At 50.8% G+C, this 14,868-nt stretch overlaps 1 protein-coding gene and 1 pseudogene across 6 annotated transcripts in view; both read left to right on the top strand.

Annotated features, from left to right (window-relative positions):
- Window positions 1-12,587, top strand: part of KLHL22 (kelch like family member 22) — a 36,967-nt gene extending 24,380 nt beyond the window's left edge. For all 6 annotated transcript variants that reach the window (XM_045535223.1, XM_045535225.1, XM_045535220.1 and 3 more), the window contains 3 exons: window positions 775-967; window positions 9,352-9,585; window positions 11,597-12,587. In XM_045535223.1, coding sequence (XP_045391179.1) covers window positions 775-967; window positions 9,352-9,585; window positions 11,597-11,962 — 793 coding nt within the window. In that variant the 3' untranslated portion in view covers window positions 11,963-12,587. The remainder of the gene's footprint in view (window positions 1-774; window positions 968-9,351; window positions 9,586-11,596) is intronic.
- Window positions 4,843-5,555, top strand: LOC123626282 (annotated as a pseudogene).
- Window positions 12,588-14,868: the final 2,281 nt, after the last annotated feature.

Raw genomic sequence — 14,868 nt, 5'->3', positions numbered from 1 at the left:
GCCCAGGCCAGAGTCCTCCAGCCTCATGGCCTGCTGCAGCCAACCCAGCGTCTTTCCTCCTGGAGCCAGGGGCGGTGTCCCTGGAATCCCACCAGACCCTGTCCTCACAGAGCCTGCAGTCCAGGCCAGAGGACCTTGAGGAGTGGAGAGGATGCCCACGCTGGGGAAATCAGGAAAGCTGTGGGGGCCCCAGCATGGCAGGGGAGGTGGAGGGGGGGGTGACAGGAACCTGGCTGCTGTCGACAAGGCTGAGGGCGTGATGGATGCTGTGCACAGGATGCGCCTGAGCAGACCCCTCGTGATGGAGGGTTAGGGAAGCTCAAGGCTGGGAGGCCAGCAAGGAGGGGGCTTGATGTACCCATCCGCCCAAGAGACTCCACCTGGGGCCTTCCTGAGTAGGGGCAGGGCCACGAAGACCATGAGGGGAGACAGATGAGATGGAAGTGGCTGTAGGAACAGCTGTTGGACAGCCTGGGGTGGACAGTTGGGTGGGCTAGAAGCCACCCAAGAGGTTACACCTGGAAGGGACCAGCATCATAGACAGAAACCCAGGGGACTCCTAGCCACGCCTTCCAGGCTGTGAGTACACCTGCACTCAGGTGTGTAGCAGCCTGCTGGCCTGGCTATGGGTCAGTGTGCACTGGTGTGGGGCAGTTAGGGAGAGTTCAGGCCAGGCTGTGGCGAAGTGGAAACAGGGCCAGAGCAAGAGGTGTGGGCCTGCGGTGCAGGCTCCCTGCGTGGTTAGTGATGTGCTGTCTTCATGTCCTCTCAAAGGTACGACCCACGGCACAACCGCTGGTTCCAGATCCAGTCCCTGCAGCAGGAGCACGCCGACCTGTGCGTGTGTGTTGTGGGCAGGTACATCTACGCTGTGGCGGGCCGAGACTACCACAACGACCTGAATGCTGTGGAGTGCTACGACCCTGCCACCAACTCCTGGACCTACGTGGCCCCGCTCAAGAGGGAGGTAAGGAAGCTCTCCAAGAGGGGCCTTCTCCTTCCTACCCAATTGCCTTCCCCAGGGTGTGCAGAGAGTGAGAGGCCCAGGTGTCAGGCCCAGTCCCAGGTCGGGGGACCAGGCCCAGTGAGCAGAGTCCACGTCGTTCCAGAGACCATGCATTGAATGCATCAATGGGGGCCCCATGAGGTTCTGCCAAGCCCCCTGGGGGAGAGTGGTCATTGAGCATCCAGACTCCATTCCTCAGAATTGTACCCGCCTCTCGAGTTTCATGTGCTGAGACCTGTCATACCACCTGGGCCCCTATAGGCTGCTTTAACCCTCTAATTCAAACACAGACAGAAACCTTCCCTTTATCTGTCCATTCGTATAGCTGAGATAAGCTGGGACGTTTCCCAAGATGTTAAATGGGAGGGACCCTGAGAGAGGTGATGGCTCTCAGCAGCCTGGCTCACTGGCCTGTCCTCAGACCTCTCCCTGACGGGCCCCCTGGAGGGCGAGGCCTTCCAGAGCCAAAAAACACTTTTACGGTTTTATTTTTTATATTTTAAAAAAAAAAAATCTTCACTCCAGCCTGGGCAACTGATTGAGACTCTGTCTCAAAAAAGAAAAAGAAAATCGTGTGCATCCTACATAATTCCTTGGTTTATTCCAATTTGACGATGTTTGACATGATGCTCATTGTGCAAAGGTGATGCTTTAGGGAGCTGCCTCTCTTTTATCTATGGCGTTGGAGTACTTGGACCTGGTGCAAAAACCAGACATGGGATCCCAGGGAAGGAAAAGGCCTTGGTGGCCCCCCACTTCCCTGGTCTCAGCCTCAGAACAGGGTATGTGCCCTGCTAGTACTGGCATGGCATGTGTCGAGTACCAGCCACTGCTCAGGGATCACTGAGCATCCCAGAGGCAGAGGATGGTGTGTGGAGGCCACGCATGCAGACATGGTCCCAGGCTCTGCCCACACTCATTCGGGAGCTTGGCAAGAGCTCTGGCCTTTGTGAACCTCTTTCCACTATCTACCACACTTCCCCAAGGCCCCCAGGGACAGGTTTTGACTTCAGGGGGTTGGGGATGGTGTCTCCCTGGTGGGTGAGGCTCATCTCCACGCAGGTCATCCGAGTCACTCCCACAGCCCACACAGATTGTTGTCTCGTAGGCAGCTGTGAGCTGTGGCCTGCTCCTTGCTTCTCAGGTTCTTAGAGAAAAGGAAGCCTGTTTGGTAGAGGGATATTCCCTGCCCCAATCCCGGAGAAAGGAGCAGATTTTGCATGGCAAAGACCAAGGGGTCCTTGGGACCTGTTGGACAAGGAGAGTTCCTGAATCCCATTCCAGGAGTCACAAAGGGTGGAGGGGGTGCATCCTGGGCAGATGGGGGAGGGGCTTGAGTTGTTTCTTTGTCTGGGGCTGCTGGGGAAGCTGCAGTTCTCCAGCTTGGCCACAGAGGGGCAGGCTTGGCCTTCAACCAGCACAGTGTTCTTCCTGCATGCATGCATTCTTTCAGTAACTATTCAGCACCATGTGCCAAGTGATGACAAGAAATGACAAAGACCCCCCCCCCCCCCCCCCCCGCCATGGTGGAGAGGTTATCATTGCAGAGAAAACCCTTGCAGGAGAGACCACTCTTAACCACCAAACAAATCAGTAAAGTGGTTACAATTGTGGTAAGTGGGATGGAGGAAGCGAAGAGGGAGCTGAACTGAAGGATTTCCAGGAAGAGGCTCTGGCAGGATGAATCCAGGGGGACTATTTGGGAAGGGTCCACCTGAGGAGATGTCAGTTAGACTGAGGCCTGCAGGAAGACAGGTGGCGATCTACAGAGGAAGGACCTTCTAGGGCGGGACGGGGGCTCACAGCTCTGAGCAGGGGGGGGCATGGTGGGTGCCAGTGAGGAGAGGAAGGTCTAAGGAGCAAGAGCAGAGCTAGCAGGGCAGCCCCTGGGCTGTCACGGGGTCCAGGCAGAAGGTGGTGGCAGCCTGTTCTGGGGTGCAGCTATGGAGATGGGCAGATTCAGGGTGTAATTTGGAGGTAAACTGACCAGACTTGCTGATGGATCAGATGTTGGGAAATGAAAAGGACTAGGAAGTGAGCACCTGGCTGGATGGCTAGGCCCCTCACCAAGAGGACAAATGGGCTTGGGAGTAAAAGGAAAGGTTCCATCTAGAACATGAGTGATGTGAGGTGCTGGGGACATCCAACTGGTGGTGTCAGTTTGACATGAGAAGCCTGAAGCTCAGGGGAAGGTTCAGACTGGAGATAGAAATGTGACGGATTCGGCAGCATGTGATGGGAAACCTGGCCATGGTGGTGGTTGTGATTGGCTCAGAGGAATAAGGACAGTGAAAGGTCAGTGAGTAGAGGAGCTGCCAGAGAGCAGAGTGTATCCTCCTAGGAGCAGAGGGAGGGTTCACAGGTCCTGGGGAAAGCAGGTATGCAGCCACCATAGGAAATCTTTAGGGTGTCTGCAAGGACTGTTGAGGGTGCAGACCCGCATTGCCAGCTCAGAACCCATGCTCAGACATAGTGATTAACTGAGGGAAAAGGCTGTCATGTGGCCTTATCGATATGTCACATTCTTTTGCTTGGGTTCTCAGGGACTCCTGTAATGCAGAGTCTCACCAATGTGTCTGTCTTTTTTTTTTTTTTTTTTTAATTGTAGAGATGGGCAGCCAGGTGTGGTGGCTCCCACCTATAATCCTAGCACTCTGGGAGGCTGAGGCAAGCGGATCATTTGAGCTCAGGAGTTCGGGACCAGCCTGAACAAGAGCGAGACTCCGTCTCTACTAAAAAAATAGAAATAGGCCGGGCGCGGTGGCTCACCCCTGTAATCCTAGCACTCTAGGAGGCCAAGGCGGGTGGATCGCTTGAGGTCAGGAGTTCGAGACCAGCCTGAGCAAGAGCGAGACCCCATCTGTACTAAAAATAGAAAGAAATTATCTGGACAACTAAAATATATATATAGAAAAAATTAGCCCGGCATGGTGGCGCATGCCTGTAGTCCCAGCTACTTGGGAGGCTGAGGCAGGAGGATCACTTGAGCCCAGGAGTTTGAGGTTGCTGTGAGCTAGGCTGACGCCATGGCACTCTAGCCCAGGCAACAAAGTGAGACTCTGTCTCAAAAAAAAAAAGAACTGGTTACTAACATGCCTCCACAGGCTGTGAGCTCCCTGCTGTAGCATCAAGCAGAGTCCTCTGGTCACAGGCTCTTCCTCTGTTTGGCCCAAAGTTGAGTGTTGTCTTCCTGGCCTTCCAGATGACAGAAAGGAGATCTCTGCAGGGAGCCCCTTCTCTTCTCACTTAAAAACTTCCTCAGAGAACTTGCGCTTCCAAGAAGATAGAATAGATACATTCTTCCCGGTCCCTCCTGTTAAATACAACTCAAAACTCTGGGCAGTCTTAGTAAAACAAATATAAGACCCTGAAAGGTTGAGAGAAGAAGGCAGAGCAGCTAGGGGTCTTGGAACCTGAAGAACAACACGGTAGTGTGTTCCCTGGGTTTCCTTTTTAACTTACATATCTCAGACTTGGAACTAAAGAGGTTGTCACCTGAAAATTCCAATGGGAAACAAACTTCAATAAAAGTTGAAATCATATGGTGTGTTCTCTGATCAAAATGGACTGAAACTAGAAATCACTAACAGAAAGATAACAGGAAGATCTCCAAACACTTGAAAACTAAACAACACACTTCTTCATGGGTCAAAAGAGAATTATAAAATACCTTGAACTGAATGAAAATAAAAACAACATGTCAAAATTTGTGGGACACAGCTAAAGCTGTAGTAAGAGGGAATTTGTTCCAGTAAAAGCATATGTTAGAGAAAAGGGAAGGTCTCAAATCAATAATATAAGCTCCCACCCCAAGAACCTAGAAGAAAAGAGGAAAATAAACCCAAAGCAAGCAGAAGAAAGAAATAATAAAGAGTAAAAACCAATGAAATTGAAAGCAGACAAACAATAGAGAAAACAGGTTTGGGGCGACGGACATTCCATTCTAGCACCATGGCTCAATTTGTCCATAACCTCACAGAGAAGTCCCTGGCGCTGGTGAATGCTGCTGTGACTTATTCGAAGCCTCGATTGGCCACATTTTGGTACTATGCCAAGGTTGAGCTAGTTCCTCCAGTCCCTGCTGAGATCCCTAGAGCTTTTGAGAGCCTGAAAAAAATAGTCAATAGTGCTCAAACTGGTAGCTTCAAACAGCTTACAGTTAAGGAAGCCATGCTGAATGGTTTGGTGGCACTGAGGTGTGGATGTGGTTTTATGTCGGACAGATCATAGGCAAGTGTGGCATCACTGGCTGTAATGTTTGAAGACCAATCTTTAACATCTGATTATATTTGAGTATTCTTGGACCATGTGTGATCAGACTGCTATCTGAATAAAATGTGTCAAAAATAAAAAAAACATAGAGAAAACAAATGAACAAAGAACTGGTTCTTTCAAAAGATGAATAAAATTGACAAACCTCGGGCAAGACTGACAAAAAAGAGAAGATACCATTAAAAATACCAGGAATGGAACAGGAGACATCACTACAAACCCTGCAGATGTGAAAAGGATATTGGAATAGTGCGAAGAATTCTATAGCATAAATTTGACACCTTATATGTAGTGGACCAATTCTTTAAAAAACCCAACCTACCATAACTCACTCAATACAAAAAAAAAAAAATCATTTTGAATAAGCTCTATACTTGTTCAGGAAATTAAACTTCCCAAAACGTAATGTTGTAATGCCCAGGCCCTGATGGTTTTACTAGAAAGTTCTACCAAATACTTAAAGAAGTTAACACAAATTCTGCATAATTTTTTCCAGAAAATAAAAGAGGAAGAAATACTTCCCAATTCATCTTAGGAAGTTAATATTACTCCGATACCAAAACCAGACAGTGCTCAAAACATTACAAGTCCCTCATAAATATAGACATGTCTATATATATCCTTAACAAATATTAGCAGACAGAACTAGCAAAAGCAAAGCATCCTGACCAAATGGGATAGATTGTAGAGATGCAAAGCTGGTTCAGTATTTGAAATTCAATCAGTGTAACCTACCATATTGATAGGGTGAAGAAGAAAAATCACATGATCATATCACGCAATGCAGAAAAAACATTTGGTAATATTTAGCATCTATTCATGACCAAAGCCTCAAAAATTAATAGAGAGGAATTTCCTCAACTTGATAAAGAGCATCTACAAAGAACCTAAAGCTAACTTGATACTTAATGGTGACTGAATCAAATACTTTCTCCCTAAGATTGGGAACAAGGCAAGGATCTGTTCTTACTACTATTATTTGACATAGTCCTGGAAGTTCTAGCCAGTGAAATAAGACAAGAAAAGAAAATAAAAGCATGCAAACTAAAAAGGAAGCAATAAAACTGACCCTATTTTCAAATGACATAATTGTCAAAAATCTAGAGAATCTACCAAAAAAAAAAAAAATCCTAGTACTAGTAAAGTGAGTTCAGCAAGATCATAGGATACAAGGTAAACATACAAAAATTATATTTCTGTATACATAAATAGTATATATCACATATTGTATGTACTAGCAATGAACACATTGGCACTGAAATTAAAATACAATACCATTTAAAATTGCTCAGGTAAATGAGATGCTTAGATATAGATCTAACAAAACACAGGAGTGGTATGCTGAATACAATAAAATGATGATGAAAGAAATAACAGGACTGGGCATGGTGGCTGACCCCTATAATCCCAGCACTTTGGGAGGCAGAGGTGGGAGGGTTGCTTGAAGCCAGGAGTTTGAGACCAGCCTGGGCAACACAGCGAGACCCTGTCTCCACAAAAAAAATTTAAAAATTAGCTGGGTGTAGTTGTGTACTAGCTACTTGGGAGGCTGAGGCAGGAGGATTGCTCGAGCCCAGGAGTTCCAGGCTACAGTGAGCTATGATCATGCCATTGCACTCCAGCCTATGCAACAGAGTGAGACCCTGTCTCTTAAAAAAAAAAAGAGAAAGAAAATTTTCAGGATTTAGGACTAAGATAAGGGGTTCTTAGACTTGTCCCCAAAAGCACAAGCCATTAAAAAGAAAAATTGGTAAGTTGGACCTCATCAGAATTAAAAATTTTTGCTCTGAGAAAGACCCTGTTAAAAGGATGAAAAGAAGCTATAGAATGAAAGAAAATATTTGCAAACCACATATCTAACAAAGGACTAGTACTGGTATCTAATATATAAAGAACTCTTAAAATTCATCAGTAAAACACACACAAATATTGTTAATCACATTAGAAAGAGAGCACAAGACTTGAAGAAATATTTCACTGAGGAGGATCTACAGATAGCAGATAAACACATGAGAAGATGTGCAACATCACTGGCCCTTAGGGAAGTGCAAATTAAAGCCACAGCTAGAGAACCACCTATTATAATGGCTAAAATAAAAAGCAGTGACAACACCAAATGGTGTTGGGTGGGTCTACAAGGACACTGATCACTCATGCTGTGTTGCTGGTGGGAATGTAAAATGGTACAGCCACTCTGGGAAAGAATTTGGTAGTTTCTTCCAACTACATACGACCCAGCAGTTACCATTTTGGGTATTTATTCCAGAGAGATGAAAGCTTCCCTGTACATGAGTATTAATGGCATTTTTTTTGGTGATAGCCAGAAACTGGAAACAAATCAGATGTCCTTCAGCAGATGAATGGTTAAACAAGCTGTGGTCAATACACATGGAATACTACTCAGCAATAAAAAGTAACCAGCCGTTGGTACAGGTTGAGTATCCCTTACCCAAAATGCTAGAGACGGGAAATGTTTTGAGTTTCAGATTTTGGAATATTTCCATTATATTTACCAATTCAGAAATCCAAAAATTTGAAATGCTCCAATGAGCATTTTCTTTGCCATGTTGGTGGCTCAAAAAGTTCTGGTTTTGGACGTATGCAACCTGCACATGCAACAACTTGGAAGAACCTGGATTTGAGGAGAAAGCCAATCTCAAAGGTTATGTACTGATTTCATTCATATAACACTCTTGAAATGATGCAGTTGTAGAAATGTAGAAGAGATTGGTGATTGCCAAGGTTTAAGGAGGGGGGGTTGGGGCAGGGAGGTTAGTGGGTGTGACTCTATAAGGACAACCCAGGGATCCTAGTGGTGATTGAAATGCTCTGTGGTTTTGTCAGTGTCAATGTCAGCATCATGATATTGTGATATAATTATATAAGCTCTTGCTATTGGGGGAAACTGCATGAAGGGCACATAAGATTTCTGTATTATTTCTTCCAACTACACTTAGCTCAAATTGAAAAGTTTAATTACAAAGGAAAATGCCTCCCCACACTGCTGCCATTGATGGGAGAAGACCCAAACCCTTGGTGTGTATCCTGCCCTCTTCTCCTCCCTAGAGTGTGACACAGCTCTGGAGCCTCCACACCTGGAGGGGCTCCTCTCCCCCCACATACCCAGGCCTTGCCTTGGGGCCTTCTGTTGGCCTGCTGGGTATGAGTGGGTGGGTCCTGGAGGTGCAATGCCAGTGTGACAGGTGCACGGCTGGGCCCTGCGGAGAAAGCCACCAGAGAGGCCTTTGTGATTTTTCTTCCCCCAGTGGTTGCTAGTTAACAGTTGAAAATTTGTCCCTAGCATTTTGGTTTTACATTTCTTGGATTACTAGTAGGTTGAACATTTTTCCATGTCTTTGTTTACTGTTTTGGATAATTTTGAAGATGAGAGAACTACTAACACCTTCTGCCTACCCCACCCCCCATCCCTGGAGTTGGGTGCTGTGGGGAAGCTAAAGACATTTCAGTGGGGCCCACGTCCTCAGACAGTTGAGGACCACAGTCAAGAGCAGTGTATATTCTCCCCCACATGCTGTCACTAAAGTGGCAGTGTTTTTTGAGTTTTCGACTCACCCTTTTCCTCCCCAAATCATGAGTTTTGTGTCAGTAGATACTGTTTGCAAACAGATTTTGAAAGCAGGGACGGCAGGCCAAGAAGACTGCTTGACCAGTGAGAATAAGGGAGGGTGGAGGCTACAAAGGGTGACAGTGGTCTCCGAGTGCTGTGGCCTCCTGCCTGGCTGGCTCTGAAAAGGATGCTTTGGTTTTCTTGGCGTTCTCCCATGCACGTATTCCCTTTAGGGGCAAAGGAGGGACAAGGTTACCTTTGATCTCTAGGTCTGTCATCCCCTATTGGGAAGAGGTCAGAGGTCAATGACTAGGGATAGTATGTTCATTGAGAATCCAGGGAGCATTCTCATCGCCATGTGAGGAGGAAGTGGGACGTAGTGAAGACTTGAAGCATTGTCAGGAATGTCAGGCAGGTGTGGGGCAGTGAGTGGCCTTAGCAAAGGCTGCCTGGCCGCCCTTCCTCACTGCCCTCTTGCCTTGGTTCTCTTGGTGACTCCACACAGGTGTATGCCCATGCAGGCGCCACACTGGAGGGGAAGATGTATGTCACCTGTGGCCGCAGAGGGGAGGACTACCTGAAAGAGACACACTGCTACGACCCAGGCAGCAACACCTGGCACACCCTGGCCGATGGGCCCGTGCGGCGTGCCTGGCACGGCATGGCAACCCTCCTCGACAAGCTGTACGTGATTGGGGGCAGCAACAACGACGCTGGCTACAGGAGGGATGTGCACCAGGTGAGTCAGCCGGGGCTGCCCACACACATCGTCATTCCCATCCCTCCCAGTTTTTGATGGAAATTTTAATTGCAGAGTTTTTTTTAAAATAGACTTTACTTTTAATGACATGGATCCACCATAATAGTATCACATAGAATAGTTTCACTTGTGCCTTTTTTTAAATTACAAACTTCTGTTATAAAGTTCATATAACCACATTGCAGAGCCTCTAAAAAAATAGATGAAGATGAGGAAAATCACTCATATTTGGGCCCCTGCAGCACTATTTTTCAGTTTTTTTACCTTTGCATATTTTCTGCCTAATTGTAGTCAAAGAGCATCCCATTCTGCTTTGCTGATGTCTGTCCTGGGCATTTTCCTTTTTTAAAAAATTTTTTTGTAGAGACAGGGGTCTTGCTATTGCCCAGGCTGGTGTTGAACTCCTGGCCTTGGGTGATGCTCCCACCTAGGCCTCCATAACTGTTGGAATTACAGATGTGAGCCACATCTTCCAGTTTAACACCCAGTCTTCACAACTCCCCCTGCCCCTGCCCCTCCTGGTGGCTGAGCAGTATTCTGTCAAACTGATGCTTCATTTTGCTTGGTCTAAGTTTTATCTATTCCAAGTAAGATTACAAGTAATATTTGCTTTGCAGAGCTTTTCAGGCATTTTGGATTATTTCGTTTGGTTCATGCAGTGATTTGCAAAGTGTGGTCCCCAGACTAGCAGCACCCGCATCACCTGGGAACCCTGTTACAAATGCAGGTTCTCAGGCCCCACCTGCTTCGGAAGCTCTGGGGGTGGGGCTTGGTGATCTGGGTTTTAACAGGCCGTGGCCATGGGGTGGTGAGACCCTCCAGGCTGCCATAGCCAATCATCACAAGCTTAGCGACTTAAACGGCATGAACTTATTCTTACAGCACTATAGGTCAGACGTCAGCCACCATGGGTGTCGCCAGGCTAAAATCAAGGTGTCATCAGGGCATCCTTCCTTTGTAGAGCCTTGGGGGGATCTGTCCTGGTTCCGTCAGGTTGATGGCAGAATTTACTCCCTGGTGGTTGTGGGACTGCGGCCTGTTTCCCTGCTGGCTGTCAGCTGAAGGCCCTTCTCAGCTTCTAGAGGCTGCAGCTTTCCCTCCATCTGGCTTTCACCTTCCACTTGGAGGGCTTATGGGAGTGGGTGGGTCTACCTGGGAAATCTAGGATAACAGCTCCACCCCAGGGTCTGTCCTCTTAATCCCATCTACAAAGTCCCTTTTGCCAGTAAGGTAACGTGTTCACGAGTGCCAGAGATTAGAGCCTGGACGTTTTGGGACTGTTATTCTGCCTACCACAGCTGAAGAACCAAAAGTGATTAATCAGTCAAGAAGACAAGATTTTTATGGCTCTTAATACATGTTGCCAAATTCCTGTCCTGACCTGTCAGGTACACGGTAGTAATAGCTTTACCACAGCTCCACCAGCACTGGGCTTTGTGATTTTTCTTCCCCCAGTGGTTGCTAGTTAACAGTTGAAAATTTGTCCCTAGCATTTTGGTTTTGCATTTTTTGGATTACTAGTAGGTTGAACATTTTTCCATGTCTTTGTTTACTGTTTTGGATAATTTTGAAGATGAGAGAACTACTAACACCTTCTGCCTACCCCACCCCCATCCCTGGAGTTGGGTGTTGTGGGGAAGCTAAAGACATTTCAGTGGGGCCCATGTCCTCAGGCAGCTTCGGTCTTGGGGAGGGGAGAGAAGCAGTACCCCCAGAGCATGGAAATGGCCTCATGCTGACGGGCGGACATGGGGGCCAGAGGCTGGTCTGCAGACCTGTTCGTCTCTGGGTGACTGAGAGCATCAGCCCAGCCCATGGGCAAGGAGTTCCAAGCTAGCCCGACACTATGTTTCCAGCGTGGGGGGTGGGGGCAGCCTATCAGAGAGTGGCGGGGGACCAAGGCCGCCCTGGTCAGCTGGCCCCCGGGGGGTGGTGCCTGGCAGGCCCTTCCCAGCAGGTGCCGGGCTTTACTCTGGCCTTGGCTTTGCAGGTGGCCTGCTACAGCTGCACGTCCGGGCAGTGGTCGTCGGTCTGCCCCCTCCCAGCTGGGCACGGCGAGCCCGGCATTGCTGTGCTGGACAACAGGATCTATGTGCTGGGCGGCCGCTCTCACAACCGCGGCAGCCGCACAGGCTACGTGCACATCTACGACGTGGAAAAGGACTGTTGGGAAGAGGGGCCTCAGCTGGACAATTCCATCTCAGGCCTGGCAGCCTGCGTGCTCACCCTTCCCCGCTCCCTGCTGCTCGAGCCACCCCGCGGGACCCCTGACCGCAGCCAGGCCGACCCAGACTTCGCCTCCGAGGTGATGAGTGTGTCTGACTGGGAGGAGTTTGACAACTCCAGCGAGGACTAGGCTCCCAGTGCCTGGTGTCAGAGGGAAGGGTGGTGGGGCTGCCAGGGCCGTGAAGCCCACGTAGCCTAGGCCGGAGCACTTTACTTCGGGGCAGGGGTCCCTGCCCCTGGCACTCACGGCTGGCTGGCCCCTTCCCCCTTTCTTCACACCAGCCCCTTGGCTAGCCTGCCTTGGGTGCCTGCAGGGCCCGGGCAGATTGTGGCTGTGGATTGCATTACAGCAGCGGGAAGTGCTCCTGAAAGGCTTTGGTCCTTGAAGGAGTTGATCAGGCCCCACCCTGCTTAGTGAGCCCTAAGAGGGCTCACAGGTCACCCCGGCTGGCTCAGCCTTCTCCTCTCCCTCCCTGGATCTGGTGCCTGCAGGGCTGAGGAGTCCCTTCCCCAAAGGGACCTGGGAACTGGCAGCCCTGGCTAGGGGGCCTGAGGCAGGTCACACCCCTCTTTCTGATGGGGTGGGGCTGGGTGAGCAGCTGGGGCTTGAGAGATGGAGAGCTCCCCTTGGGCAGAGACAGAGCAGAGATACATAAACTTGCCTGGAACCGGTTCTAGTGATAAAAAGACCCCCTACTGCTGGGTTTTTCTGACCCCGTGTTCTTGATAAATGAAATAAAGCATCTTACAAACAGTGTTAATTGTTTTACTGTGGCCACAGCCTCAGTTGCTTTCTACACGGCAGGTCCCCAGGAAGTGCAGGTTTCTGGGGTCACAGCTGCCGTGGAGGACAGGCTGTGGTGTGGGAGGCAAGGCCAGGGCTGAATGGTACCCAAGAGGCCACAACCCTGCCTGGGAGTGAAGAACAGTAAACTCCCCAAGTCATCAGGAGACCTGGAGGCCACCAAGTCTGGTGACAGGGGGTCACCCAGCCTGCTTGAGCATCTGCTCAGGTGTGGAACTCTTCCCCTAACCAGGGCAGCTATTGCATTTCAGTCCAGCTCCAGTTAGAAATTTCTCAGCCCCAAGTAAAGCACCAGCCTGAGGACCAGGGACTGGGAGCCTTGGCATCCAGTGGCGGAGACGGTGTCAGGGGAGGGGCGTGATGAGACACAGGCCTGGAGGGAGGGTGGCCCTGCTGCCTGTGCCCTCTGACCTGCATTTCCTCTAGGCTCATCAGGTGACCCTTAGGCACCTGTCTCAAGGCACAGCAGATGGGACCCTAGCCTGTCCACCTTTATCAGTGCTTTTCCCACATTCTTGGGGCCACCAGACATAGCCTGCGCCCCACACAGATGGGCAGGGGGTCCACACCAACCTCACCACACGGCCAGGCCACATGAAGCTTCCTTCCACCTGAACACCTGCCCCTCCTGTCTGCCGCGGGGTCTGCACCTGTGGATTCCCCCGTGGGCCTCCTGCAGGGAGCCACCCCACAGACAGGGCTGGGACTTCCTGAGGCCCCATCGTCCCCTAGGCGACTGGGTGGGGTGTGGGGACCACCCAGTCTTTTCATTGGCACCCTGTCATGGAAGCAAGGAGGGTGGGGGCAGTTGTGCTCCTTGATGGGGGGACAGGATGGGGAGGGCAGGCCATCATCACTCTGGGCTTTCCCATCTGGATACTCCAGGGACTTTGAGAGGTGAGGTCCTCGGAGTTGTGTTCCTCTCAACTGTGTGTGTGTGTGTGTGTGTGTGTGTGAGACCTTCCTCACTGTCCTGGGTACCCCTGAGGAAATGTGACATCACCTCAGGCAGTAGGCCCATTGTCAACCTTCGGTGGGTCAGTTCCAGTGGGGCAGCGTGGCCGCACCCCCCAGTGTCATCTCCCCTGTGAGAACGTGGGCTCAGAGTAGGGGTCTCACTCTGGGTCTCAGGCCCAGCACTTCCTGTGTCTCTGCCATAAGTTCCTGCAGACCCTAAAGGTTTCTGCAAGGGAGGAGCACCAGAAATGCCCCAGCACTCTCTCCAGTATGTCCCAAGCTTGCTGGCAGTGCCTCCCCGCCCAAGCCACCAAGCACAGCCACAGGCTTGCTGGAGCCCTCTGGTCTGCAGGAGGCAGGAAGGGCCCACTGAGGTCCTGCACAGCCCGGGGAGGGTCCGGGGAGCTGGGCACAGCCTCAGCCCCAGCCCGGCTTGCGTGGCCACACCACCTCCTGCCCCTGAGCTGAGGCACCCCAGCCAGGCGCTCCACCGCGGCTCCTCTCAGCCCTGCTGTCATGCAACATCCTCCTCACCCTTCGAGGTCCACCTCCCTCAGGCAGCCATCCCGGCCAGAACTAGCGCAGGGCTTGGCTCCCGTGGTTTGCCTCCTGGGGTCAGTGTCAGGGGGCCTGTGAAGCCACCCTTCATCCTGGCTGCGCCTGGCACCACGTGCACGACGTTTCTATTTCCTGGTGCTTCTCAGTCTCCCATGAGGGGTGTGGCGGCGGCTGGGACAGATGAGGGCCCGCCTGTGACACCCGACATTGCCATCCACCTAGAGGGATAGGACGTGTGCACAGGGCCATGGGTCTGAGTGAGATGCGGCTGGTGATGGTCCTGTTCCTGAGGGCAGTGGGGGCCCGAAGTGTGAGGTTGGAAAGGCCTGAGTGGCACACAGACGGGGCGGGGGGGTAGAGATCCGAGACGTTTCGTTGGTCCTAGTGGTGGGTGTGGTGGGCCATCATCCAGGTGGGGCCCTTCCTGTAGGGGTGGGTGGGGGAGTTCTAGGGGAAGGGGAAAGAAGGTGCTGGAGTTTGAGGAGCCTGTTCGTGCACTTGGGCCAGCTGAGGTGAGTGTCCTTCCCTCCCGCCCAGGGGGTCAGTGCCTCTAAAGCCAGGAGCTGGGCTGGGACAGCACTCTGCCACAGGGACCTCTGCTGGCCTCTGTTGGTGACAGCCATTGGGAGCCTCTGTGGGAGGGGCCTCCAGCACTGAGAGGGCAGGGCTGAGGTCAGGGCTGTGCCTGGGCTGAGCTGCCCAGAAGTGGCTGGCCT

The sequence above is a fragment of the Lemur catta genome, chromosome 21 (assembly GCF_020740605.2).
Source record: "Lemur catta isolate mLemCat1 chromosome 21, mLemCat1.pri, whole genome shotgun sequence".
Lineage (NCBI taxonomy): Eukaryota > Metazoa > Chordata > Mammalia > Primates > Lemuridae > Lemur > Lemur catta.
Note: the sequence above shows the minus strand (reverse complement) of the source record. Positions and strands in the feature narration are given on the sequence as shown.